General features: G+C 47.0%; 1 protein-coding gene across 2 annotated transcripts; it reads right to left on the bottom strand.

Moving 5' to 3' along the window:
- Positions 1 to 26,381, bottom strand: ATP1A1 (ATPase Na+/K+ transporting subunit alpha 1). 2 transcript variants are annotated; one of them, XM_075106978.1, is made up of 23 exons: positions 26,103 to 26,381; positions 19,408 to 19,518; positions 18,166 to 18,225; positions 16,948 to 17,151; positions 16,480 to 16,593; positions 15,758 to 15,892; positions 15,456 to 15,573; positions 14,252 to 14,520; positions 13,020 to 13,218; positions 11,449 to 11,558; positions 9,912 to 10,046; positions 9,166 to 9,358; positions 8,494 to 8,669; positions 7,813 to 7,949; positions 5,818 to 5,968; positions 5,099 to 5,267; positions 4,343 to 4,497; positions 3,841 to 3,964; positions 2,912 to 3,057; positions 2,656 to 2,786; positions 1,980 to 2,081; positions 768 to 859; positions 1 to 325 (listed from the first exon to the last, which is right to left on the bottom strand). In XM_075106978.1, the coding sequence occupies exons 1-23, from the start codon at positions 26,112 to 26,114 to the stop codon at positions 297 to 299; spliced, it is 3,072 nt and encodes a 1,023-aa protein (XP_074963079.1). In that variant the 5' UTR covers positions 26,115 to 26,381; the 3' UTR covers positions 1 to 296. The 2 variants fall into 2 exon arrangements, with proteins under 2 accessions (XP_074963079.1, XP_074963087.1); XM_075106986.1 differs by lacking the exon at positions 26,103 to 26,381 and adding an exon at positions 25,662 to 25,746.
- Between the last annotated feature and the right edge of the window lie 758 nt (positions 26,382 to 27,139).

Raw genomic sequence — 27,139 nt, 5'->3', positions numbered from 1 at the left:
TCCTCTTATAATCCATCTTTATTTGTAAAAATCCACATAGAAAATCTTCAGTTGCCTTTGAAAAAAAAAAAAGGCACATAAAACTAGTCAACTCATCCCCATGGACTGATGGTCAGACACTTCCCCCCACCCCAACCTCCCCCTTGCCATTCTCCTCCAGTCCATTTCTTCATATTTCCTTCAGTTGCAGCTCACTCTTGCCCAGGCACAGTTCTGCGCTTGCAAAGATGAAGCACGCACACAGGGGAGATGGAGAAGTGGCATGGGCTGTGCGTGGAATGTTTTAGAGGTGGTTTTTAGTAGTAGGTCTCTTTTTCCACCCAACCTAAAGGAAGAGGGAGAAAGCAGAGTTAGTCTTAAGGCAGACCAAGTATGAGGATACGGACAGCTCCTTTTAGGCTCTGAAAACTTGCACTACAGCACCTGAGCTAGCAAGTGTCCCATCACAATGGAAAAATCTTGCCAGATTGTTGATGTGCTGCAGCTTTCAGGCCCTTTTCCAGGTTCCTAGAACTACCCAAGCATCAATCAGTCTTTCCTATCTACTTCAGTGCACTGGTACCTTCATATTCTGTGGGATAACGTAGGGAGAGGGACAGAGAAAGCCCTTAATTTGAACTAACTGCACTACTGTTGCTGAGGAAGGGAGAATACAGCAAAATACACCCCTGCAGAGCGCTTGGCACTGAGGGTCCCTGAGCACTGTCAGAGCTCAGCGGCATGAAGAGGTGGGGAAGGAAACACACAGATTAGCATCTTATTCTTACCACCAGGGTTGCGTCTGATAATGAGCTTTCTGACTTCATCATACAGGAATATGAGGAGGGAGTATGGGAAAGCGCAGAACCACCAGGTCGGCCTGTTTGGGAGAGAAGACAGTGAACACAGGCAGCGGAGATGCTCATTGCCTAGCAGAGCTCTGACCTGATAGCACAAAAGGGTGCAGGAAGGCTGGCATGTCCCAGCTTGCCAGTGCGCCAGCTCCCACAAGGCTGTGGTTCAGCTGAGAATACTCCAAGCCAAGAATTACAACCAAGTTTTTTGCTGCACTTTTGGATATTAATTCCAACACAACGTATGTCACAGCACCTTTGTTGATCTCTGTACCAACACCTCTCCACCTATTAGTCTAGCACTATTTCCTCTAAGTACACATAACCTTTGTGCCCACAGCCTCGCTCGCTTGAGCTGCATTGGTTTCCCTTATGGTTTACACATGCTAACATCCAGCTGCTGCAGGCATTGGGCAGATGCCAGCTTTCTTGTTAGGAAATGCTCACGCTTCAGCACCAAACTCCAGACAACATTTCTGAATGGAATGCAAGATGTACCAGGATTATTTTTTTGTCATGAAAATTTCACGGCACTTAAGCCAGAGGACTGTTTGAAGTTTGACGCTAAACCCTACCATGAAGTGTTGCAATGCTGTTGGGCAATGCTGAAGATGTTGGCACCCTCCCAGCCATTAGGAAAGTTACTATGCACCAACTGGTCATCTCTACCTATGCAGCATCTTTCAAAAGACTTTACTAACTTGTGCTATTTCTTTGGAAGGTAAAAAAGGCACAAGATGTTATCACCAGTTATTTAGTAAACAAGAGTCACCTGCCCTATGTTTTAGAGCATTCAGCTGGTTTTCTGTGGAGGTGCAGTCCCTTATCCATAAACACACCCCATGCAAGTAAGTACATGAGCACCTGCACTACAGCCCGGTAGTACAACTGAAGTCATGTTGCTAATTTTTAGTGGGGCACTGTACTGCAGGCTCCCCATAAGGATGCCCACAAGCAGTAAAGCAAAGCAAACCCTCAGTGTGCCACACTACAGCAAAGGATTACTTTTCCCCTCTAGCCTGACCTCTTCTGGGTTAAGACTAGGTTTCACACTCCACAAGCTCACAGCTACTTGTATCCATCCTCTCACCCAAGCACTATTGTTCTGTGGTAGTTTTTGTGCACAAAAACCACGATGCAACTTACTTGAGAGGGTACATCCTTAGAGCAACATCCATCCCAGGGCAGTAAGAGAGGAAGGCAGCCAGAGCAGTCTCCTCAAAGAGGCCAAATATTAAGATCTTGTTCCTAGTAGACACAGGAAAGCAGTCAGGGACAAACTACTTTCACAGATGACATCATAAGAAACACCTAGTTGCCATATGGCAGTGAATGGAAACAGACATTCTGGTCTAGCCCAGAAGTCCATCAGGTGGGGACTACCAGGCCATCCAAGCTGATGGCACCGTTGTCACAAGGGTCTTTTGTGTCTCTAGACAGAGACATTCCAGTTTACAGCTAAGTCAATCAGCAACTGCTTTCATCAGATTCAGCCTGGAGTTCATGCCACCAGATCTCTTGAGACATCAGCTGCTCTGCTGCTGCTGCGCAAGGCTGGAGTATGTCACTGTCCTTTGAGGTGGGCTAGCTCCCACAGACAATGCCAGCAGAAGTCAGCATTTCGCTGTCTCAGCCTCATGACCACAGCAGGTGCTACAAGAAAGAGAGGACCCAGACCCTCTTTTATTCACTACCAAGGCATCAAACTGTTCAAGACTTATGCCAAGATGCCCTGACACTACTGGGACAAAGAACTAAAATGCCGTGTACTGGAGAGCACACGGGGTCCAATTCTAAGTCCTCCATGGACAGCCTGACTTACTTCATCCCCTGCTGGAAGACAGAGTTTCTTCGGGTCTTACAAATGATCAAGTCTGCCCACTGCACAACCACAATGCTGACAAAGAAGGCTGTATGGCAAGTGAACTCCACTATCTTCCTCTGTTCGTAGGTCTAGGAAGCAGACAAAACAGAGAGCATTCGTTCAGACATTTTTTTTTGCTCTCTGGTGCTCACACAGAGTTCAGCAGGCTTTAGTATTCTGGCTGGCATCCTCTAAGCTGTGCCTCAAAACTTACCCATTGCTGCCCATAGCTGTCTTCCACATCGTTAACCCATCGGTCATCCCACTGAACTCTGAGCCCCAGCAAGCCAGAAGGCCAGAACCCATTCTCTGCCATGATTACAAAATAGGTGAAGAAACCTCCAAGGGCCTGGATCATACCTAAATGGATAAGAAAGGATGATAAAACTGATGAAGCTGCTGTGCAGTGCAATTAAAACAGAAGGCAGTTTGCAGGAGACCCCAACCACCTAAAAAATTACTACTTGTGGGGCTCAGTCTCCCAAGCAGCAGCTATAGAAATAGTTCACACTAACATCAAACTCAGCTGTAACCGTTTTGCTGAGCAGCTTCTGCTCCCAACTTTATACAGAGTTACTTCTGTTCTGCCCTGTGCTGTGATGGCATGGTACTCAAGGACATAAGATAAAACTCCCTTTGTATTCTCATTAAGCCTTGCCCACCCCCAACCCTTGCAAAACACAGTCATGAAGGTTCCCAAGGCCTGCTGCAATTAAGCATGAGCTCCTGTCCTGTGAACCGGGCATGTCTCTGTAGCTGCCTTTAATCAAGGCTCCTAATACTGTGTGTTTAGGGATATGCTGGAGAGAATCCTTTACTTTTAATTAAACTAACAATGGGATCTATGTTCTTGCTGAGCAAGTTTGAACCAGAGGAGAGCTGGTTGTCAGCCAGTTCCTTTACAGCGCTATGCAATTAAACAAAATTACTGTGAAAGCGATTCAATGGATCAAGCTGCACAAGCCACCGCTATGTGCCACGGGGGCAGAATCATGGCAAGTTCTTAACGGCCTGAGGTTCTGGTTTATACATCCCAAACCTCAACCCTACCAAAATAAGCAGAACAGTCACTGACTCAGGATGGTGTATGACCCCCACTACCACTGAGTTAAAATCAGTGCCAGAGAAAACAGACCAGCTTACCAATCTGCCCATAGGCCATGCTGATCAGCCGTTCATTCACCAGCTTGTCTGTTTTTGGATTTCTGGGCTGCCTCTTCATGATGTCACTCTCTGCTTGCTCATATGCCAGGGAGATAGCAGGGACCTTTGGAGGTAGTAGGACCACTGTTAGAACTTTTTCTATTTTCTACTGTACATAGCCTTCCCTGCCCCATGTTTTCAGCCTGAGAAACAGCACTGCCCAAAAGCTGTAGCATTCGGGAAGGACCTTACCCCCTCCCCATCCCCAGTTTGTCTTTACATGGAACTGAAGGATCCTCAGACTTGAAGAGTCATGATACAAGGGAGCGTGGATTAAGGGAGTATCAGAATTATTTTAAATCAGAACACTGGAGAAAATTGTATTTAAGCACTTTCCTTCTACTTCTCCTTTCTTTAAGGTACCGAAGAACACCCACATTTCTTCTTGAGACAAAACCCACCCAAAAACAAAAAAAAACCAACCAAACAAAAAGACATTCACCATGTCGGTGCCCAAGTCAATACAGAGGATGGTGACTGTTCCCAGTGGAAGGGGTATGTTTGCAATGATGAAGATCAGGAACGGCGTGATTTCAGGAATGTTACTAGTCAAGGTGTAAGCAATAGACTTCTTCAGGTTATCAAAGATCAGACGCCCTGGGGCAAGGAAGAGAGAGAATAACATAACTCTTTGCTTATCAGCAGAAGGCAGCCAAGGAGCTCACAGGCAGCTTCAGTGGTAACACTGAAAGGCAGAGTGCCAGTGCAGCAGATTGAAGAGTTCTCTTGCATGTAAGGGTGAGACTGCATGCTCCATGCATCACCTATACAGAGTAATGTTTTTGGTCAGAGCAATCAGGGTTCACTGCATACAGCAGTAGGATACTAAGCCCTGGCTTCTGAATATAAAGAGCCTCTGGAAGTACCGTCTTTTCTGCTCCTGTTTGAGAGCTATTGCTCCATCAGGGAGGAAAATGTGTCCAACCGCTGGCAAAATGACTGTAGAGTCCGTGTTAGGCAAAAGCACAACTCAGCTGCTTCCTACTGTTACCCACCCCAAAGGGTCATGCTGGTCCCATGGAAAGGGAGAACACTTTGAAGGGAGGAGGAAAGTGCTGCCCTCCTTGAAAACACTTGTCGTGGAGACAAGCTCAAATAAAGGAAAGCCCACCAGACACCTCTATTTTAGAGGGAATCAGTAAGTAACATTGTTGAAGCATGCCGCTTCACCACCACTGTGCACAAGTTATAAACTCACCTTCTTCAACCCCAGTGACAATGGAGGCAAAGTTATCATCCAGTAGAATCATATCAGCTGCCTGCTTGGAGACATCTGAGCCAGCAATACCCATAGCAACACCAATGTCAGCCTTCTTCAGGGCTGGGGAATCATTCACACCATCACCTGTGACTGCTACAATGGCACCCTAGTCATAAAGAGGGATAGAAAGCCTGAAATCATCATGTAAGATATTTTGGGCAGAAAAGCTTTCTCATATCTTTCAGATGAGCATTAAAAAAAAAACCAAGTTCTTTTCACTTTGCTGTGAAGAGACCTCAGTTTATTCTTGTCCTCCCCTCACCCCTTTCCCTGTGCTGATCAGGCTTATCAGAGAATCATGCTGCTCTCTCCAAAGGAAACACTGGACAACATATGAACACGTTGAATGAATCCTCCTCTTCCAAGCACCTCCAGAGCATTTAGGAATTAAGTGTGTTAAGAAACATCCTAGGATCAGAAGAAAGCCTCCATACAAACTGAAGATGTTTTCCTGCAAGACCCTTGTGTTTATGTATTGTGGAACAGCCTGACATCAGCAGCTAAAGGCTGTTAACAGACAGATCTAGTCTGGCCCTTTACACGAAGGCACTAAGACGACAAAGCCCTGCCACTTCAGAAGGCAGCACTGGTTGGTAGTTTATATATATACTCTGGGGAACTCTCCAGTATGAAATCCTTGGACTCCCTCTCTTTACCTGTCGCTGACAGCCTTCCACAATTATAAGCTTCTGCTGAGGAGATGTCCTGGCAAAGACAATTTCTGTATGATGAATCAGGATGTCATCCAGTTGCTCACTAGTCATGTCCTTCAAATCTGAGCCATGAACAACACAAGCTTTGGCATCCCTGTGATCAAGAGACAATATAATATTTTACTTCACAAGTTAAACTAAGTTTCTCATTAGTTGTATTTGCGCCATAAAGTTCTCGCTCTTCAGTGCTCTTGGGAAAGACCAACTCCTGCTGTGGCTAAATACTAATCCAGGTAACCTCTGCACAGAAGTCTGATGCTCAAAGTTCAAAGGTATATGGGGAACACAAAGAAAAAGACAAGACAGCACCAAGCAACAAAGACCCCCATGAGCAGACTAATTCTTTCCACAGCTTTTTAAAATGCATCAAGGCCAAGATTAGTTGGTTCCACAGCTCTTGGCCTCTCTGCAAGAGAGGAACTTCTGGCTCAGGCAGTTAGCGTCCAACATCACAAGAGATGCTGTGGTCTTCTGCAGGCAATCCTTTTTGCAACAGACTGATGATCTACACGTGACTCTCTACAGAGAAAGCTCATGCTATGCCAGTTCAGACTATTTTACACCCCTTAGCAACAAAAGCATGCAGCATTATATTTAGACTGGTTTGGTACCCTGCATGCTACAGCAAAATGCCACCTCTCTAACCCAGCATACCATCCCTTATAGGTCTAGGAGGCTATCCATGCAGCTCATGACACCACCCAGTTTAGACAGGGAAATTCCTTCCCCACCCTTATACCCAGCTGCTGACCTGCTCAGTCACACAGCCCAGCGATCCCCAGCCTGCATTGCTAGGTTGTGAAGTTACCCACCAAAAAAACCCAAACAAACCAACAAAAAAACCCCACATTAATCTGCAATACTTGTCTTCCCCAAGCAATTCATTCCACAGGGTGTCTCTATTCACAGTTCATAAGCTACATGGCTACCCTCCAGGCCAAACACAGGCTGGGTCAAGCTAAGTAATGCAGACAGCCGAGGCATTCTGCAAACAGCTCGCTTATGCCAAAGCACATTTTCTGAGGATGCCTCAGTTCTGCATTAAGCTGTGAAGGCAAACACTAACCCCTAAGAGGAAAGAGTTCCTTTTTCACACTTATTCTGCTTGTAGCTACTGTCTAGTGTCAAATCCCCTGCCCAGCCCAAGTTCTGCTCCCTTTGCCCTCCTACAATTAGACTCAGAAGAGAGTTTGAGAGCAAGAAGGACAAAACTGGGCTTTGAGTGATCAAGTTTAGAGAAAAGAGCTGAAATGGCGCCTATGAACAGTATAACAGTTTAAGAGTTTACTTTTGGTAGCACATTCAGTCTAGATTGTGACTAACAAACTAGGCATTTTCTTTTTACCAGAGTTTTCCCATGAACCTGTAAGTTATCTTGCTAATAGACCTAGCCTCTATTCAAAGATCTGGAATCAGAGGAGTACAGTTTCAGGCTCTGCAGCTGCACTGCTCAAAACAGTCCCCAAACAGCCACCTCCCTCCCCTATGCCACTTTAGATACTTTTCCCTGCCTGCTGCATTGGGCTGGTATGTGGTGCTTCTGCAGTGACATGAACCAGGCACGGCAAATCCTCAGCTCAGGGGGAAAAAGTTCACCCCCAAAAGACTCCACCCAGCGAGCTGTTTCTCTCCCCCAGTGTGGGGACAGAGCACCAGGACAGGCAGGTACGGGGCAGAAAAAGGACAGAAGAAACTGCTTGAGTTTTCTATATAGGGCTTACTAACTACTTCCCATGCACAAGAGACATGCACATTCAAGACAGCCTTGAGCATTCCTCACATAACTCATGATACACATTGAAGAGCCACAACATGCTGAGCTAAGCAGATGCCAAGCTTTTCATGTCTAGGGAGAGATGATGAGAGATTATCCAAGACAAGGAGAGAAGCAAATGCTTAATTCTTTGAACAGTTCCAGCCTTCCCCACCAGTCAGTACCTAGGGTTGACCTGGCTGACAGGAATGTTGAGTCGAGCAGCAATATCTTCTACTGTTTCATTGCCCTCAGAGATGATGCCAACACCCTTGGCAATGGCTTTGGCTGTGATGGGATGGTCTCCAGTAACCATAATAACCTGAAACACAAACAGACTGCCATGAAAGCCTTGCCTGCACTGCAGAGCAACACTGCCCAAGAGGCAGGGTCTCCTGAGACTCAAAAGGCCATGCAGCTTTTGTTCTACTAGCGAGCCCTAGGAAAGAGGGCACCTGAGGTACAGGCAGTAACTTGTGTGCAAGGGATTGAGGTGAATGGAAAACAAAGAAAATTGTTAATCCTGAGTCAACAGATCGACCTCCATTTCCAGCCTGTGCTTTGCTCTCATCTCAGTCAGTACTGTGGGACATGCAGAACACTTCTGAGCCAAATCACATGCTCTGGGACACCATGCCATCAGCACCTGCCAGCACCCTAGCAGTTTGGAGTGTAACTCATTTTTCAGTCCATTAATGTACAATCATTTGTATTTAACTCAGAAATGAAGCCTGAAGCAGTACTAGTTAAATCCTGATCAATACTTCTCTTCAGTCGCTCACATTACAGCAAACACACAGGGTAAGGGAAGCCCTTCATATCCACACATATAGTGCTAGGTGATTTTCAACCGAGGAATAAACTACCTTGATTCCAGCACTTCTGCACTTGCCAACAGCATCTGGCACAGCAGCACGAGGAGGGTCAATCATAGACATCAGTCCTACAAAGCAGAGTTTGTCTACAGGAAAGTTCATGTCGTCCGTATCAAACTGGAAGCCTTCAGGGAACTGATCATCAGGCAGAGCCAAGTGACAGAATCCTGTAATACATCAAACCTCCGTTTACTCTGTTCCTACGCATCAGGAGGCAGAGAGCGCAAATGCTTATTACTTCTTCAAACAGATTTGCAAGAATAACAGGGCAGCATCAGATGTTTAGCCAGTGCTATTGAGGCAGGAGTCATATTCTGATAACTAGTAGCTGTTGCTAGGTGCCCAGACACAGCTCGGTTCACATGCAGTGGAGCAAATCTAATACCATGTGGCCCCATGGAAACTGAAGGTCCCAAATGCTTTGCTTCGTTTTGATCTAGGCAACCCAGCTGTTGAGGCAAGACGAGACCCTGCAGGCTGCCTTTCAGATTAAAGGCTAAAGGCAGGCCTATTCCTATATGAATCGCTGGAGTGACCTTGACTCAGCACTATGGTTACACTGCAGGAAGAGAATACAATCCTCCACTTAATCCGTCAGGACTCTGCACAGGAGCACAACAGAGAAATCTTTTTCAACTTATTATTAAGGCTGCTTTTCCTTACCTAACACTCTCTCCCCGAGGCCTCCCAACTCAAGGTAGGCATTCTGAAAAGCATCTTTCATTTCCTCATCCAGTGGTTGCTCTTTGCCATGAATAAGAATGGTGCTGCAGCGATCCAAGATCCTCTCTGGAGCTCCCTTCATCACCAGCAAGTAACGGGATTCTGATGGATTTGCATTTTTGTGGATAGACAGCTAGGGCGGAAGAAATGAAACCGTTTTACAGACATGTACTGTGAAGGTCACGAGTAACCATCATCACTCAGCATTTTGTGACTACAGTAGCTTGGGACAGTTTGCAATATTCTGCTCTAGTTTTCATTTGCTCAGACATTAGAGGTTCACAAACTAAGGAATTACTGTGTCTTTAACATTAAAATAGAACTGCAGATGTTGCAATGGCCTTTTTCTGTATCTTAAGTTCCAACTGTTAAGGTTGTTTCCCAGCAGTTCATTCCTATTCCCAAATTTGAGTTCTTCCATTTTCTGTGCGCTGCTGCTGCACAGGTGAGAAACATGTCTGGTCTTTCCTCAGCGGCTGACAGCTTAATGTCAAGGCTGCTCTAGAAGCTCTTACACAGTGTAACTAAGTATGGTCCATTAACTTAAATTTATAGTCTTCAGCAATCTACAAGCAAGTAATGGCTAGACAAGATTTTGTTGCCAAAAGGAGTTTTGAGGCACACTGCATGTAAATTTACGTAAGTGCTTCGCAGGGCAGCTTTCCCTCAAGAGGACACATGCTTACCTGGTACTTGTTGGTAGAGTTAAATGGTATTTCCACCACTTTGGGATACCTTTCTCTCATCTCCTTGACAGAACCACAGCACAATTCAATGCATTTCAGAAGGGCAGATTCGGAGGCATCTCCCGCAACTGCTCTCTGAGGAAAGAGACAACTATCAAAGCACACCTCCCAGGAGACTCACCACAGAAGATCAGATATTTAAAGAGATATGATTTCATCTCAGCTCAGTCCCAGCTTCTACGTAACATGATACGAGAGCAAAGAATAAATAATTCTATTATCTAGTACTGACAAATACTGCATTTCAGAATGCCAGGCCTCCCAGCCTGAGAGAGCAGCAGTCTTCTGGTGCCAAAGTCACGAAGCCCTTTTAAAGGGTGGAGAAAATCAGATAACCACATACAGTCAGAGAAAGAGAGGCTGGAAGGGAAACTCTGAAAGGAGCTGCTCTAAGTTGCTTGCCATGAAGAACAGCAAATGTAAGATGAAGACTGATGTCATGCATACAAAATCACTTGCATGTGCTCTCCCACCCCAACATACGATCAGCTTGTCAAGCTTCTGGTAGAGAAGATTTAACCTTTCCATGCCTCCTCCCCCATAAGGTTAGCACTGGTAGAGATTGTAGATGGGGTTCTCAGCCCAAGATCTGTGTGTGTTCAATGTCCTGCTTATGTTCCCTTTGCTGCAATTTAAACCAAATATTTCTTGCACTTCTCTATCTCTGTCCATGAGATTTTTTTTCATATTTATACTGCTTTTTGGTATCTAAAGACTTTTCAAAACTCCCCCCTCCCAAGTCTTCCTTAGATGGAAAGAACTCCAGCTCTTTATCTTAGGTGTAAAAAATATGACCTGAAGTTATGGGCAGAGGAGTGCTAGGGAAAAATAGTTTGTTCCATCATTGCTATTACCACAGCATCAGAACACCCTTGGAAGAAGTTTACTATACAACTTGACTAATATTTGGCAGATTATAAGCACTGTACAGTTCATTTCAGCCCTGGCTGGGTCACAGTTCAGAAGCAGGAATCTGAGCTGATGTTATGCCAGCCTATGCACCCGCACTGAACCAACAAAAGCTTGACTTTTTAGTCAAGACTTGCCAGTGAGAATAGACTGGCCAAAGAGTGTGCTGTGATCAGTGCTCCCCCAACTCTGGCATCTACTTCTCCCAGCTCCCAGAACTGGGTGTTTGTAGCTTTTAAGTGTACAAATGCCAGAGAAAGCGATTCTTGGACAGCCAGGCATTGGGAAATGCCTAGGAAAGCTTTCTGGTCTTTCCCAGCCCTGTCTGAAGTATCTGACCTCCTGAACAGACTGTAGATGCTAGCGGATGGCAGGGAGTCTGCTGTGGGAAACGTGCCTTCCCAGTCTCATCTCCTCCACCCATAGCACATCTCCTGTAAGAGTGCTAGACTGCAACAAAGATTGAGTAGCAGATACTTCCACTTCGCAGGTTCTTGTGACCCACAAGACAATCTCACCACCATCATGGGGGGTGGGGAACAGGTCAAACTTTCCTTTAGGAACTTACCTTAAGAATTGGTACATTTTCCTGGTTGGCCTGAAACACAGCACGGTTGCAGAGACCTGCAACTCTGGACAAAGCACTCCAAGTAGCTGAGCTCTTGTCAAAGGAAGCACCTGAAAGCAGACGAGTCATGTCAAAAAGCACACCCCCACAAAAAAAACAAAACAAAACAAAAAAAACCCCAAGAAAATCACACAAGCCCAAAATCCCACAGGCTTTAGAGCAAGAAGCCTTTACCCTCAGAAGCCTTTACCTTAGAGCCTGTTAGCATACGACATATCTTTCAATCCTCCTCCCTTCCCAGGTACTTGATAAGCAGCTGATTATTTTAAGACCCGAGCATGAAATAGCAACAGTGCAAGAGAACACCTCTGCTTTCAAGATTCTGGTAATGGCTGCACCTAGCACCAGCAGAGCCCATGCTGACAAAGCCAAGTTAAAATTCTTTAAGAGGGACTTGATTAAGGGATGCCAAGTTCCACCTCCATGTTGTCTCACTTTATCCATCACCCAGGAACTGGATGAAGTAGTTCCCAAACAAGCAATGCTTAAACAAAGATACTGCTTTTCCCATGCTGGCTCTTAAGCTGGCTTCCAGGGAGATGAATTGAACAGACAGTTAACTGATAAGCTAATGTACTTTCCATGAAGTGAAATCTTCTAGGTTTATATCTACTACAGCCAAGCCAACCGTTGCTAGGCCAAAACCAAGCACTTCTAAATAACACTTTATTTATAGCTTGTTACTTTGCACTAGCATTAAAGACCAAGAACAGTAAGGCAGATTTTTAAGTGGTTCAGAGAAGCACAATGTTTGAGTTGGTTGGGGGCAGGGTGCTCACTGGAAAAATTTTATGCTAATTATGTGTTGCAAGCACAATATTTCGCAAGGTAGATGACAGCTAAGGAACTCCTGTATTTGGTTGTACTAAACATTTCTGGAAAGAGAAGTACCTCTCTCAATCACACAGCATGCTGAGATTTCAGATTCTTATCAGTATCTAGAAGAAACTTCCTGCTGAAGCCTTCACTCATCGCTACTGCTCTGTGAACACAACCAGGATGTTCTGGGAAAACCCCTGTTTGAGGGCAGCCATCTAGTTCAACATGGGAAGTTTCCATCTATGTCCAGTCTCAAGTAATTTCATATCAGGGTCAACACCCCTGCTGTCCACACTTTCAGCAGACTTACGATGGGACAATTTCATCAGATACATTTTGACAAAAATAATCACGTGCTTTGAAGTACAGAACAGCAAATATTTTTACATACAGGGCAAACATAAGGGGCTGAACATTCAAGAGGCTCAAATTCCAATGGAGTAATTCTGAGCAAAAGCAGCCTGTATACGGAGTTTAAGGATTAAACAGATTTGTGGTACAGTGCAGAGCTTTCTGTGTCACCTCAAGCCTTTTAATGCTCATTATAGAATATATGTGAGAAGTCCTTACACTGTGAACTTCACTTGGACTAGAGAGCAAGAAACATGCATTCTTAGAAGTACAGGTGTACAGGAAGCCCTGGCAAAAGGTTTTTTTAATGAGATGCCTCAGGTGCAAAGAGATGGTCTTACCACTCTGGTTCTCTGTAGTATCAGCCTCGTGAATCTGATTGTCAAACCACATGTGTGCAACCGTCATGCGGTTCTGTGTCAGAGTGCCTGTTTTGTCAGAACAGATAGTGGATGTGGAGCCCAGGGTTTCCACAGCTTCCAGGTTCTTCACCAAACAGTTCTTACGAGCCATACGCTTGGCTGTTAACGTCAGACATACCTGAAGCCAAGGAAGATGACAGGTTAGGTGTGCTCGTGCATTAATACACTGCTACCCAACTCACTGTGGGCATGGAGAAACAAACAGTTTACATGCCCCGCAGCAATTCCCAAGCTCCATGCTCACCCTGCCAGTGCAAACTGAACAGCAACGTTTAGGTCCAGCTGCTATGTTTAAGTAACACATTTTCCTCAGCACAAAACCTCTGGAAAAGAATTCGCAAGGCTTTGGTTTCCTGCTTCTCAGTGCATTAGGATGGAAATAACATGCCCCAGACTAACCTTTTGCTAATAATAGGGACTTTAGAAATAGAGAGAGGCAGGCCACAGATGAGAAAGCCCAAAACAGCTCTGGTGATAGGGCTGCAACTTATTGGTGTATGAAGTGAGCGGCCCCAGCTAGCCTTTTTCTTGCCAGAGGCTCTTACCTGGTTCCACCTCCCAGCTGTTCATTCCCCAGCTCAGCTGCTGCTCTGCTTCCTAAGGCTGCATGCACACCTCTAGCCCTGTCCACTAACCTCCTCCATGCAGATGAGCACACCTAGATACTCTCACCACCTCTTCAGGAAACCAAAATTACAAGAATCTCTGCCAGATCCCAGACCAAAAGCTGGGACTAGAGTGAAACTTGCTAGATGCTCTGCCAGCCGTTCAGAGTTGGAAGGGCTGGTGTTCTTGTGGGTGTAGAACCCCTGAATAGCTGTAACAGGAAGGCCCCTTCTTGCCACAGAAAAAGGCAAGTCCAGAACTCCTAGTCTTGCATGCTTCAATTCTACGATGCAAAGCCTCTATGCAGGTCTAGCTTAGGGGACCCACCTTCATTAGATAAACAGCTGCAGAACTTAATATTGACTTGGGCAACTAGTCTGACTACACTGAATTTATAAAATCTAGCCCTACGCACTCACCACACAGAGTACCTTCCGTTACTGTAATGTTTACCCCTGTGAATGCACACTGAGCATGGAGCACTCCACTTCCTTAAGAACCATATATGCAACTCATTCAATTCCTTACCCCCCAACTTCACTCACCGTAACTGTTGCAAGCAGCCCCTCAGGGACATTGGCGACAATGATCCCAATGAGAAAGATCACAGCCTCAAGCCATGTGTACTCAAGAATGAGTGAAAGGATGAAGAAGGAGACACCCAGGAACACAGCCACTCCAGTGATGAGGTGGATAAAGTGCTCAATCTCCATGGCAATTGGAGTTTTCCCACCTTCCAGTCCAGAAGCCAGACTGGCAATGCGGCCCATCACAGTGCGATCCCCAGTGCTAATGACAATGCCACGGGCAGTGCCTAGAAGAGACAGGTTTTAGAGAACAAGCCCTTCCCAAAGCACACTAAGCTGTCCTAGATAGTGCAGGCAGTCATTCCAGTACCCCAAAGTCTCCCACCACAGCTTTTTTTTTTTATTACACTCTAGCAGCATGGGAAATAAATGGAGATATGTGCTGCACAGGATTCCCATATGACTAGCCAAGCTGTATGCCCACTTCCTTCTACCCCAGGCAATCAAGTGCCAATTGCATAGGGAATTAGAGGAAGCCACCTTCAAGAAGTAGACAGTGTCCTCTTCCCTCCCTTAAAGGGAGGCCCATTTTCTCTCCCCAAAGCTCCAGAAAAAGATCAAGAATTTCCCTCAGTACTGCAGGGTTGGGTTTTTGGGGGCAGGGGGAAGAAAGAGCAGGGGGCAGTTTGCTGCTCAGAATCTGTCAGCAGAGGACAGAGTCAGGCAGAATTCTCCACCATCACTGAACCCTTTACAAACCCTGTGGGTATGGAAAAGATGCTCTGGGACACAAGAAGTACCTACCACCATACTCTGAGCAGCAAAAGGAAGCTCTGGCAGAGATGTTTGAAATTCCTGCTTTCTGCAGCAGCTGTATTATTTCTTATAGCTCTGCCTAACCTTCTTGGTTCACATTACATTAGCTGCACTTTAACACTACTGTATTAAGGCAGTCATGCTCAAAGACACACCATATAACTGCTCCCCTAGGAGGAGCAAGAAAAAAAAAAAAATCAGTTGTGCTGTGGAGTCTTCTTTACCCATTGTTCAGTACTGCAGCTGGAGTGGGCAGAGACTTTGCTGGGGACTTCCAGCCTGCTCATGCATGGTAGGAGTAGGCTACCAACTAATACACTAAACCTACACAGTGTATGCATTGCTTACCTATGCAGTTCAATCCCTAGCATTGTTAATACTTTAGGAAAGTAGGAGAGTCACATACCTTCCACACAGTTAGTGGAAAAGAAGGCAATGTTCCTGGTCTCCAGCGGGTTCTCATTGGAGAAGTCTGGAGACCTGGTCTGAGGCTCTGATTCACCAGTAAGTGAGGAGTTATCCACCTACATAGAAGGGAGTACTCTGTCATATACGAGCAGGCAGATGCCTTCAGCAATGAAAGTAGATAAAACGCTAGGCACTCCCCCCCTTCTCTTCTACTCCACCATCCATCCACAGCATAGGAGACATTGAAAACAGACATCGTCCTTCATAGTGAAGTTTTCAGACAGCCTGTCACTTCTGTACCTTGCAACCATGTGCAGATATTATCCGAAGGTCAGCTGGAATTCTGTCTCCTCCTTTCACCTCCACTAGATCTCCAACTACAACACCTTCAGCATTTATGCTGATCTTCTCACCATTTCTGACTACAAGAGCTTGCTGAAAAACAGTAAAGAAACAACCTGTGTCAAAAGCAACTCTTAAGCAGTGTGAGAACCTGAATATCTTAATATAGTTGTGCTATAGTTCTACAAGGTTTCTACTTGTACCAAGATGTTATCTCCAATACACACGTTATTTAAGAAAAATAGCTATTTTTGTTTTCTTGATATTAAAGTTACTTGTTGCCAAGGTGACAGTAAGATGGTTAGGTATGATACAGACCCCGTCTGTGAAGGAATCTGAGTTTTAGTACTTATCATACCCAGTTACTGAACTCCCTAGACTACCAAGAAAGTGTCCTACAAATGTTAATAAGCTGGTGGAACTCACATGGTGCTAGGATCTGCCCTGGACTGTTAGCATAGTTACTTGGAAAATAAAGAGGAAGGAGTTTGATAGACCCCTCAACATTAAGAGCTAGTAACGCACACTAACAGCTTGGCACAAGATACATCTTGTCTGATGAAGGCCAATACATACCATTCACAACCAGGCCTTCTTCAGTTGAAGCCTATGTTTAAACAGTTAATAACATTGAGCAAGCTACAGCTTGGCAGATCTCAAGTAAATGAGGTATTCCATACCTGAGGCACCATGTTCTTGAAGGACTCCATGATCTTGGAACTTTTTGCTTCTTGGTAATAAGAGAAACAGCCAGTAATGATAACCACAGCTGCCAACACAACACCCAGGTACAGCTACAAGGAACAGAGAAAGTGAGTCAGAGGACAATCTGCCAGAAAGGTTTCCAGTTTTCCAGATAAATTGCTTGGTATTTAAGTGCCCCATTACAAAGCGTGGAGGTACTTGCAGTGTCTGTACATTTTGTACACAAAGGCTGTCCACAAGCTAGTGTTGTTAACACAACACGAAGGAAGTCGGCTGTTCATTTCATTATGTGGAAACACTCCAAGATGTGTTAAGCTCACTCACCGAATATCCCATGCTTATGGGAAAAGCTTCTGGACTGAATGCTTAGAGGAAGTTAATCTGCTTTGAGCCAGACAGGCTGCTTAGCCTGCCTTTGAGGTAAACCAGACATTTTTACTTACATTATCATTGTTGGGCTCCTCCTCCATCACACTTTGTATGCCGTAAGCCAGAAAACATAGAATAGCACCAATCCACAAGAGGAGCGAGAATCCTCCGAAGAGCTGCCGACAGAACTTGACCCATTCAGGAGTGGTGGGGGGGGGCGTGAGGGAATTTGGGCCATCACGAGCCAAAATCTCAGCTGCACGTGCAGAAGTCAAACCCTAGAAGAGAGATTCCTTTTATAGGCATTGTGGCAAGACTGACTGGGGCAAGGGGCTCTGAATTTGTTCACGTTCTGCTTGAGAAGGCAGGCAGAGCCCTGTCACAGCCACAAGGAGATGCCAACAGGTAATGCAGATATCCAGACCTGCCAGGGCTCTGCAACACAAGTGCAGGATGTGAAAGCTGAATGCCAAAAGAGGAGCTATACAGGATGCTGGATGCTACTTGAGAAGCCTGCAGGCCATGGGGCTACTAACACTGAAGAAGGGCATGACAAGAAGGCTATAGCAGCAGACTTTGAGCTCTGAGGAACAGCGCAGTGCAATCCATCCTATCAAATTACAGAAATAGTGAAAGCTGGGGGCTATAAAGATGACACTTTGGGGAGTGGCCTTCCAGGAAGCTCAGCTTTCAGAAGCCAAGGTCTTTGACAGAAATATGCAAATCTCTGTGCTGTTATAGAGTAGACCTGTCGCTATATGCAATCATGCAAAAAACACATTCAGCAAAACAAACAGGAGCAAAGGTGCAAAACCACTGTACTGCCTCTGCACTGGACTTTGAGGTTAGCTAGGACATTTGCACACCTCTTACTATAAAAGGGTAAAATTTAAACTGCTACTAGCCATCATTAAGTCTCTGGGCATAGCTAGCTCACCAGACTACATCTGCAACATAAGCACTTGCCTTTATTACAAGGTCCTCCGGAAAAAAAAATAAATCCAGGAATCAACTTGACCTTGGAACAATTCAGAGGCAGATAACAGTGACTTTGTTAGAAACAAAGTCACTGAAGTACTGCAGCCAGGCTGTACAGTGGGAGGATGAAGAGAAGTATTTGTGAGCTCAACAGTTCTCCCAAAGCCTGGGAAACTTAGCTGAAGCAGGGGAGATTAAACAAAGAAGGAAAAAAAAACACAGACCACCCAGATCTCCCTTTGTGAAGTGCTTTGAGCTGAGACTGTTCCTTTTCGGATCATGGCAAGGATGGAGGGAAAACAAAGTCTACCTACCCGACTCAAGTCTGTTCCATATTTACGATGAAGTTCATCAAGGCTCAGCTTGTGGTCGTCCTGAAAGACAAGAAATGGTTGGAGGGAAAAAGCGATCACAGTCCCTGCAGGCTGATCAGCAAGAGCTTAGGAATTCTACCTCCCACCCCAGGTTTCCTATCTGTAACAGCCTGGTGAGATAGCAAGACTCTAGCTCATCATCTCTGTGAAGAGAATCTCAATCTCATTCTGCAACTCAGTGGTCTCATCTTTAGTGTTCTTGTGACTATTTGGGTACAACATGACAGAGTTTGTTTAAAAAGCGGTCTATATCTCAGTGCGTCTTTGCACTCCCATCAAGTTCTGTGAAGCCTCAGTGGGGATTTTTTTTTTTGGGGGGTGGGGGGGTGGGAGGGGCAGTGAGGAAGGAAGGGAAAGGAAAGGAAAGGAGTTAGGAAGGAAGGTAGGAATGCACAGAAGATTAACCCCATAATTTCACACATTTTTAAGTAATGCTGCCAGCTTAAGCAGTGTTTCTTCTCCGAAACAGGGGAGGGAGCAGATGCTTTAAGTTAGCACTGCTACTGAACACAATATCTCATTTTGGAGCAAGCTTTAATATCCCCTGTCCCTAATAGGGGGGGTCAAAAACGTAAGAACCCAGACTCAAATCCACAGCACAGGAACAAAAACCTGCATCAGCATCAAGGAGAGCAGATCTAAGCTGGATGGTGTGCATCAACAGATGCATAGCGTTGTCCAGCATTCACAGATTGGGATGGGAGACACTCCCCACAGCCTCAAACATGATTAGAAGGAATAATAATACCAAGGTCAGTCTGAGCAGAGACTACCAGTAAATGGAGCTGTACAGACTCGACTCCTCAGCTGGAATGAAAACAGCAGTCTCACTCACATGACAGCACAATAAGGCCTGCGATGCTGCTATCCAGACAGCGCTTGCCTGGGTAAGGAAACGCAGCTGCACTGTACTACGGATAACACAGGCAAGCAGAGACTTGGGGTGTGTCAAATGCCTTTTGAGAAGTGATGTTTTCAGGGCTACTGCATGATCATCTTTATGCTGAAACACTTGCAGCACATCTGGCTTGGATACTGAGGGGACCAGAAGGGAGATCAGTGCCTTCAGTCACACCATGTTGTCAGCGCACCAGCTCTTTTCTCTTTTAGTCACAGGAAGCACAGGGCTTTGGGGACAGTGAATATTCTTAAAGCTGCTCTTTCCAAGCCCTACGCTTTTACCATTGAGACTTCCTTTTTAAGTTCATCCATGTCCCTCTCCTTCTTCCCCTTTTTCTTCTTCTTTGTGCCATGCTCTGATGTAGCAGTAGGCTCATACTTGTCTCTTCCAACCTGCAAGAGAAGACACAGTACCATAAGTAACACCTTAGAGTCAACTTCTAGAGCAGCAGACATGAACTACACACACGAGACTGCCATGCAGACAAAATTATTATGGTTTATTGAAGTTATACCACTTCAATAAATGAAAAGAAAATGAGCTAGTGAGCAGACAAGTCTGCTCAACAGCATCCCGAATACACAGATTACAGCCAGACATTGTGCAAGTCTAGCTAGGAAGAAAGCAAGCTACATGCTATTCAGTCACTCTTGATGTGTGAGCCCCAGCTCAAGTTGAAAAGTGATGAAGAGCAGAAGAAACCAATTCCTGAGTGCCTACGTATGTTCCCTTCAAGGCATTAACTCCTCCTCCCCCCTCTCGGTCTTCCACATCCTCTGGCAAGGAGCAGCCTATCAACTGAATATAAACAAGAGGTGGTATCTCTGACTGGTCGAAGCCGGGGGATAACCTCCAACACTTTCATTCTCAGTTTGGCACTCTAGCTGGCTGGTTACGCAACAGAAATCTGCTTTCAATTTATGGCAGTTTAACCAGTGAGAATGATATACAAAGCAGTAGTACATTTTTGCAGATATGATTTGTGCTCAGTCCTGCCTATGCTTCACAGAGCAGATGATTTGCTTAAAGCCTCTTTATTCAGATGGATTTTCATTCACTTTCGTTATGGTTAACTCTACATGAAATCGTGCAGAGATTTAGATCTTGTCCTGATGGGGTAAACAAGCATGTAAGGGCAAAGAAATCATGACATAGCACATATAAGATCACTTGAAAGCCAAAAAAAAAAAGAATATAAGAGTTACAGGCAGAAATAATCCTGAACTGCAAGTTTGGACACCCTGTAAGGTACCAAAACCAGGCACCAGTACAGCCTTGCAGTGCAGTCCCTCCTTAAGTACTCCATACTGTTTCCAGAATCTCACAAGCCTCCAACAGCAGCTTTTCCCTCCCTTCTCTTCTGCGTAGGGCCTATTACAACACTGCCAAGTTTTGTGCTATGACATTTTCACCCAGTAAGATCCCCAGGAAGTTGTTTTGAGATGAAACAGCAGTTAGTGGCACCAGAGTCAAACCATTAGCAAGATTAAGAAAAGGTTTCAAATGCATCACCTTGCTTGATCTTTGCATGAGCACCACAAATCACAAACTGGATTCCTGAGAGTAATCTGGACACAGAAACTATTGTTAGGACCCAAGAACTGTCCTGCTGAATGGCAAGCACAGGAAGTTTTAATTATTTAGACCATGAGAAGTAGAAACCAAAACCAAAAGTGAAATTACATGAAAGAAGGGAAACAAAATATGACTTTTCTAAAAGAACCCATTGCTCACAAGGACTTATTGTTCTGAGAAAGCTCCGTGCACACCACTCTGCAGCCATAGTCATACATTTCTCATGCACAGAAGCCCCTCTCTTGCTCTGTTCAGTCAAGGCAGGCTTTGCATCCCCCATATCCTTGCACAACAGAGCTCTGCAGTAGAAACAGTTTTTAATAAGTGGAGGAAAGCAGAGCTGTTTGCCTCTTCCAGAAAAAGGACACAGAACTACAGACTATCAGCATTCCTGACATTTTCTTCCCTGCACCTAAACTCCCATTTCACTTAAAAAAAGTGAAAGCCACAGAACTTAAACCAGCACAGTCCTCACATTCCAGAATCACAGGAATTTGCCGTGGGGCAATTCAGAAGAAGTCACCGTGAAGCATCTCTCTCTCTCCCCCAATCCCCCTTCCGTATCTGAAGGAAACAACTTTGATTTCTCCTAGAGCTTTAGCAGACAAGTCCAAACACCATCCTACACAAAACACATGCTTTTCGATTACTGCTCAAGATGAAAAACAGTTTCTAACACATGTGAAGGAGCTGGTGCCTTGACTAGCAGTCCATCACCTTCAGCTTCACTCCTTCCCACCAGAAAAGCTTGGCAAGCTCTTGCAGGTGATCTAAAAGCCTCCTGGTACTTTGAAACTTCTGAGAGAAGTACAGTTACTTAGTGAGAAGTACGGTTACTTAGCTTACCAGAGGCAGCAGTGGTGAACAGCCCAAGAATATAAGAGCGTTCAGCTCTTTCAGCTCCAGAGACAAAGGCTCACTGCCCTTGTTCAAGCATGATTTGCTTAAAAAAACCCAAAAAACTGAACAAAAAACCCAACAATCAGTTGCAGTCAGGACAAAAAGCATCCAGAGTTACTAATTTCTTTAAGCACCCAAGAATTTGGGTGTTAACAGTCCATCTCACCAAGGAGCTCAGTGTTCCTCAGTTTAAAAAAAAAAACCAAACAACACAAAAAGCAAACAACCCACCATAAAGCACAAAGTCATCCCTTCTGTTGCTTTAGTACTGCATCCCACCCTTACAGAAAAGGTATGTCAGTAGCATCAGTTTCAGCTCTTGCTATAGGATCATTTCATACAGAGTTTGAACTTCCTGCTCTATCATTCAAATCTGAACTTGACACATAGACCAGAGTCAAAGTCCTGCCCCAGTTCTCTGCCTTCAGGGCCATTGCCTCTCTTCTGTTCAAAGGCTTGTGTTGGCTGGGCTGCAAGGGGACAAGGGGTTCATCCCACCCCTCAGTGCTGTAGGATTTCCCTGCTTTCCCCTCCTTTTCCTGCTGTACAATGAGAGGGCAGCTTACGGTACTCCAGATCCACATCTTATCGAGAAGTAATCACAAGGCCTGAACACAAAGGAAGGTCTGTCTCATCAGAAATGTCACCCCTGTTACTGGACTTGACATAAGAACTCTGACTCATCAAAACTGCCACACAAAAAACCCAGCTTTTTTTTCTTTTCCTCCATGCAAGATCCACCCCATTGGCTTAAGGACAACATTTGTACACACCAGTATCAGAAGTTTTATACAGCCCCCAGAAAATCCTATTGTCTTTCAGATACAACTTACACTTTTCCGCTCTGGACTAATTGAGCCATTCATAGCTGATGTTCCCAACACAAACCATGACTGACCAGGAAACAGGACGGGTGCAAGTCAGCAAACAAGCTCAGAAGTACCCTATTCTAATATCACCTAATCCAAGAAGAAATGTCTAGTAAGAGCCAAAATAAATTACAGTCTCTGGAGGCCTGGTCTGTTCTAATACTTATGTCATTATAATCAACTGTGCAGAGAAAACAGAAAAGTTACTGTCCTGCTGCCTCATGAGACAGTCTTCAGTAAATATATTAACCAGATGAGTCATGATACAGGCTATGCCTATTGGCCTGGAAGCACCACTCCATGACCCTACATAAATTTAGCAAGGGATATGAATGCCTTCTCTGGATCCTTCTAACTCCCTCCCAAGACCTGTGTTCAATCTCCCATCTTTAATCAAACGTCTAATCAGCTGCACTGATTGATCAGACTCTCAGTATCCTCAGAGCAGTTTACTCAACAGCTAGCAATTCCTCATTGTGAGGAGAGTGCTGCTTCCCAAATTATGGCAGGACAAGCTCTCCTCACATGACATGGGACCTAAACCTCGCATCCAGGTAAAAAACAGGACCACCCATGCACCTTAAGTCTTCTCTGGATATTAGGACAAACATCTCTGCTTCTCATGGAGCTGCTTGAAGACCCAAGAGCAGAGCTAGCTTTCCAAATGCCACCACTGCACAGCTGAGCAACCCTTCCTGTTTTTTTTGGTGCTGTGCCTATTACAGAGGGTCATCTCCCACATTTCTTTGCCCAGACCATTAGTGCCATCTTTACCATCAATCCAGAAGTCTCTAGTAGGTGTCAAGCACATGAAGATAAATGGACTGGACACAGTTCTCCCCTAAAGGAGCTGGTGACTTCAGCTACCCCTTGAAAAGGCCTGGGTAAAGCACGACCTTCTGCTGTTTTCAGCAGGTCAGGACCTTACTGGGTTGTGGAACTGCGATCTGCAGGTACAGACCACTTGCCAGAGACCCTTCATCCTGTTACACCACCTTTGCAGAAGCGTGCACTGACTAGGCCTAGGCTTTTCTTTGGCAAAAGGAGTATCCTCTTGCCATAGTAATAAAAAAAGTGAGAATGAAAAAGATGGGGAAGGGGGGAGAGTACTATATTAAGATTTTTTAATTGTGCCAGATGACTGCTTTGATTTGCATAATTCCCCCTCAGTTAGTCCATTATACAATAAACCTTCCTAGTTTCTGACAGGAAGTAACCCTGCACTGGTGTTCAGGCATTAGCACTGACCTCCAGAAGTGACTTAAAGCATGCACTTATGACTGCGTGCTACACGTGTGCAGCAAGGGAGACAGAGTGAAGCATACCGCTGTCTGCGGACAGCTTCCAGGCACTCTGAACAGAAATGAAATCCCATCCACTTTCTTCCACTATGCACACCCCCTTGGATAATCTGCTTTTTGGGCTGAACGACATACCCAGGCAGCTTGCGGCCCTCCCCTTGTCCCATTACCATTTAAAGTAAAACAGATGCTCCGCTCGGCTTCTCCTCACAGCCACAAAGCCAAGGAACTTGTTCTCTCACACTCTTACTGTCTCTTCCATCCCGTGCTCTTATGGTAAAGAGGTTTCCTGTTTGGGCACCCTAACGCAGGGCGGGCATGTGCTGTTCAGTGTTGCAACCATGCACTGCCTTTTTCATGGCCTTGCTCTCTCACATGCCCATTTTCCAGGGGGTCCCCAATTACCGCATGCGTTTTCACTGCTAAACGAACAAGTCTTGTGACTTGCTACCAGAAAGCCTAAGGCAGCTGTATGCTGTTGCATTATCCCTCATGTCAGCTCTTCAGTTTCAGGCCAATTGGTTTATTATCCATGCAATGCATGACACCTGAAATGGAGGCAAGGCAGCTAACAGCCTTCTATACTAGAAAGTGTCTGCACCTCCCACTAATCCAGCCAAGGCAGCCTAAGCCCCCAAAGTCTTTTGCACTGCAGTCATACATACACACACTACTCTAAGGCTTCTTTGATGATTCAAAGCATCCAGAAGACCTGCAACACCACCAAACCTCCCCCACAATGTTTTATCTCTTAGATTACCTCATATTGTACAGGCTCCCTGTTGCCCACTGGACTGAAAAAAACCATCATGCTGGGCTGCCAAGCTTCAAAAGGGCTTCAGGGAGGGAAAAACCCACAAAAACATTTCCGAAAACCCACCCCATGCACTCCTCAATCCTCTTTTCTGAGTAACTGTCCGTTCAGCCAAGTTCTTGCAGCTCGCCTACCACTCATGCAGTTATGTCAACATTGCTGCCGTTGTACCGCACGGATGAGGACAATGCAAAGTCAAGTCAATGTTTGAACAGTGCTTGGGAAGCACAGAACACCTGGCAGCAGGGACAACACTACCACCTCTGCTTCTCAAGACCCCGCGTCATCATGCTCTCCTTGAGAAGCTGGGGAGTTTGGGAATTTTCCAGGAATGAGCCTAAACCAAAAGTAAATAAAAACCTACACACCCCCAACCATACAAGATACACATGGAAGTATCTGAAGGGAAAAAAGCCAAACACCCAAACAACATAAAATCCAGATACTGGTCTTTAGTTTTTCAACTTAAAATCAAATCAGGGCAGCCCAAGAGGGGTTGGGATCAAACACAGAGGCGTTTGATCACAACATCCAACTTCAAGAAGTCTTCACTCCTGTTTTCAAGACCTTTCACATACACTTTAGTTAAAGGATACGATCCAAATTACGGACGTCTCCTCCTTGTGGGATATAAGGTAGGAACAATGCTGGTAGAGGGCAGAAAGGACTGCAGGGCCTTCTGAGTGGTTTTTCTGAGCCCATTGAACAGGATAGACACGATACAGTGAGACGCCATCACCTCCCTCCTGCCACCAACTCCCATCACACCCTCACAGCTACCAATAGGCAAATTAGCCCTAATAAGACCTAATAATCCTGACAACTCCCCTCCCCCCCGGGGGCCCTCGTGTCTCAACAAGTCTAAAGTACTGCCAGGAGGAGACGGGAGCAGCCGCGCTCCGCGGCTCAGCTCCAAAAGGCCATCAGATAACACCCGTCCCGGGGGCTGCGGGCCCCACACGCCCGGCGGCGGGAGGCCCCTTTGCGGGGGGACTCGGCATCAAGGGATAGGCAAGCAGGGTTTGGGCCGCCCCCCTCGGACCCCCCCTCACGGCCGCCTTCCCGCCCAGGCTCACCGGCACAGGGTGCCCCCCCCGCGCCCCGCGGCCATGTCTGCGGCTGGGCCCGCGGGGAGAGGCCGCCGGCGCCTCGCCCCGGCCTGCGTCGCTCCCCTCCCCGCCCCAGCCCGTTACTTCCTCTCCCGGCCGCCGCCAGGGCACGTTGCTCGGGGACAGGCGGCACCGGCGCCGCCCTCTAACGGCCGTTACAGCCTGCCCCGGCCACGCTGCCCTCACACACGACGTGGCCGCTGTGTGTCTCCCGTCCGTCCGTCCCCATCTCCCCCCCCACAAGCCCGGCACAGACAAAGCGGAGTCCCGCCCGCCCCAGCCAGAGAAGAAACGGGGACCGTCCACGGTCCTGCTCCTTGAATTTCCCACTCCCGGCCGCACGCCCACGCCCCGGCCATGCGCTCCGCCCCAGCCCGCCCGCCCGTCCAGCGGGGCCCCGCCGCTCACCCCCTTGCCCATGGTGCCGGGCGGCTGCGGGTCGGGTCAGGCGGCTGGGGGCGAAGAGCGGGGCTCAACGGCGCCACGTGTCCCGGGCCGGCGGCAGGTGCGGAACAATAGCAGCGCCCCGGCCGCCGTTCGCCTTCCTCTTCCTCCTCCTCGGCGGCTCTTCTTCGCCTCGCCCCGCTCTGCCCCCGCCCGGCTCCCTCCTCTCTGTGGCCGCAGCCGACCGCAGCTCCAAGAGCCGCCGGCTTCCCGCTGCATAAAGAGTCCTCGCCACACCGCCCCGCCCCGGCCCGCCCCTCCGAGACTGTGGCCAAGGAGGGGGGACGGGACGGGACGGGACGGGACGGGACGGGGTGGAATGGGATGGGGCTGTGCTGTGGGCGGGAGCGGTGCCTGCGGGCCCGGCCACGGGTGCACTTCGGGGTTCACCTCGGCTCCACGAGCCGCGCCGCGCCTCGGCGGCGTGGGGAGAGGCGGGTCGGGGCGCTACGACTCCTTCCGCCCCGGGCCGTGCCCCAGCGCTGCCGCCATGCCGGGCCTTCCCCCTCCCGCCTCGAAGGTTTGGTGGTTTATCCGTCGAGACGGCCGCCCACGGTCACGGCGGGAGCCGGCCCCGCCGCCGCTGCCGCCTGAAGTCTCGGGGTGCCCCGTGGGTTTCCCGTGGGTCTTGCCGGTGCTGCCGCCCCTCACCGAGGGGTACAGGATCTCGGGGGGCCCCTTTCCCACCCAAACCCGAGCCTGTGCCGCTGCGTGGGGGGCTGTGCTGGCGAGGGGCAGGTGTGGGTGGCATGGTGCCTGTCATGCTTTGGGCCTCCCGGGACCAAAGTGCGTCCCATGTGCTGGGAGATGTCCGTGTGCTTGCCAGAAACGGCTTCAAAACGTGGCGGTGCCTACACTTGAGTGATCCAGGACTCGGTGAGGAATTACAGGGCACTGTTCTGTGCCTGCTGCTGCTCAGGGAGCCTGGCTATGGGACCATCATCCTTCCCTTTCGGTTCAGATTCTGGGAAAGACAGACGCAGAAGTTGTCAATGTTTGTT

Source organism: Phalacrocorax aristotelis, chromosome 1 (assembly GCF_949628215.1).
Source record: "Phalacrocorax aristotelis chromosome 1, bGulAri2.1, whole genome shotgun sequence".
NCBI lineage: Eukaryota > Metazoa > Chordata > Aves > Suliformes > Phalacrocoracidae > Phalacrocorax > Phalacrocorax aristotelis.
The sequence above is the reverse complement of the archived record's forward strand: the minus strand, read 5'-3'. Positions and strand labels throughout refer to the sequence as shown.

Excerpts from the sequence above, each read along its gene's own strand:
- ATP1A1 (XM_075106978.1), bottom strand. Across the intron at positions 4,498-5,098 it reads TGTCACTGGGGTTGAAGAAG|GGCGTCTGATCTTTGATAAC; the intron begins GTGAGTTTATAA and ends TCCTTGCCCCAG. Across the intron at positions 2,787-2,911 it reads ACAGCTATGGGCAGCAATGG|ACCTACGAACAGAGGAAGAT; the intron begins GTAAGTTTTGAG and ends TCTGCTTCCTAG.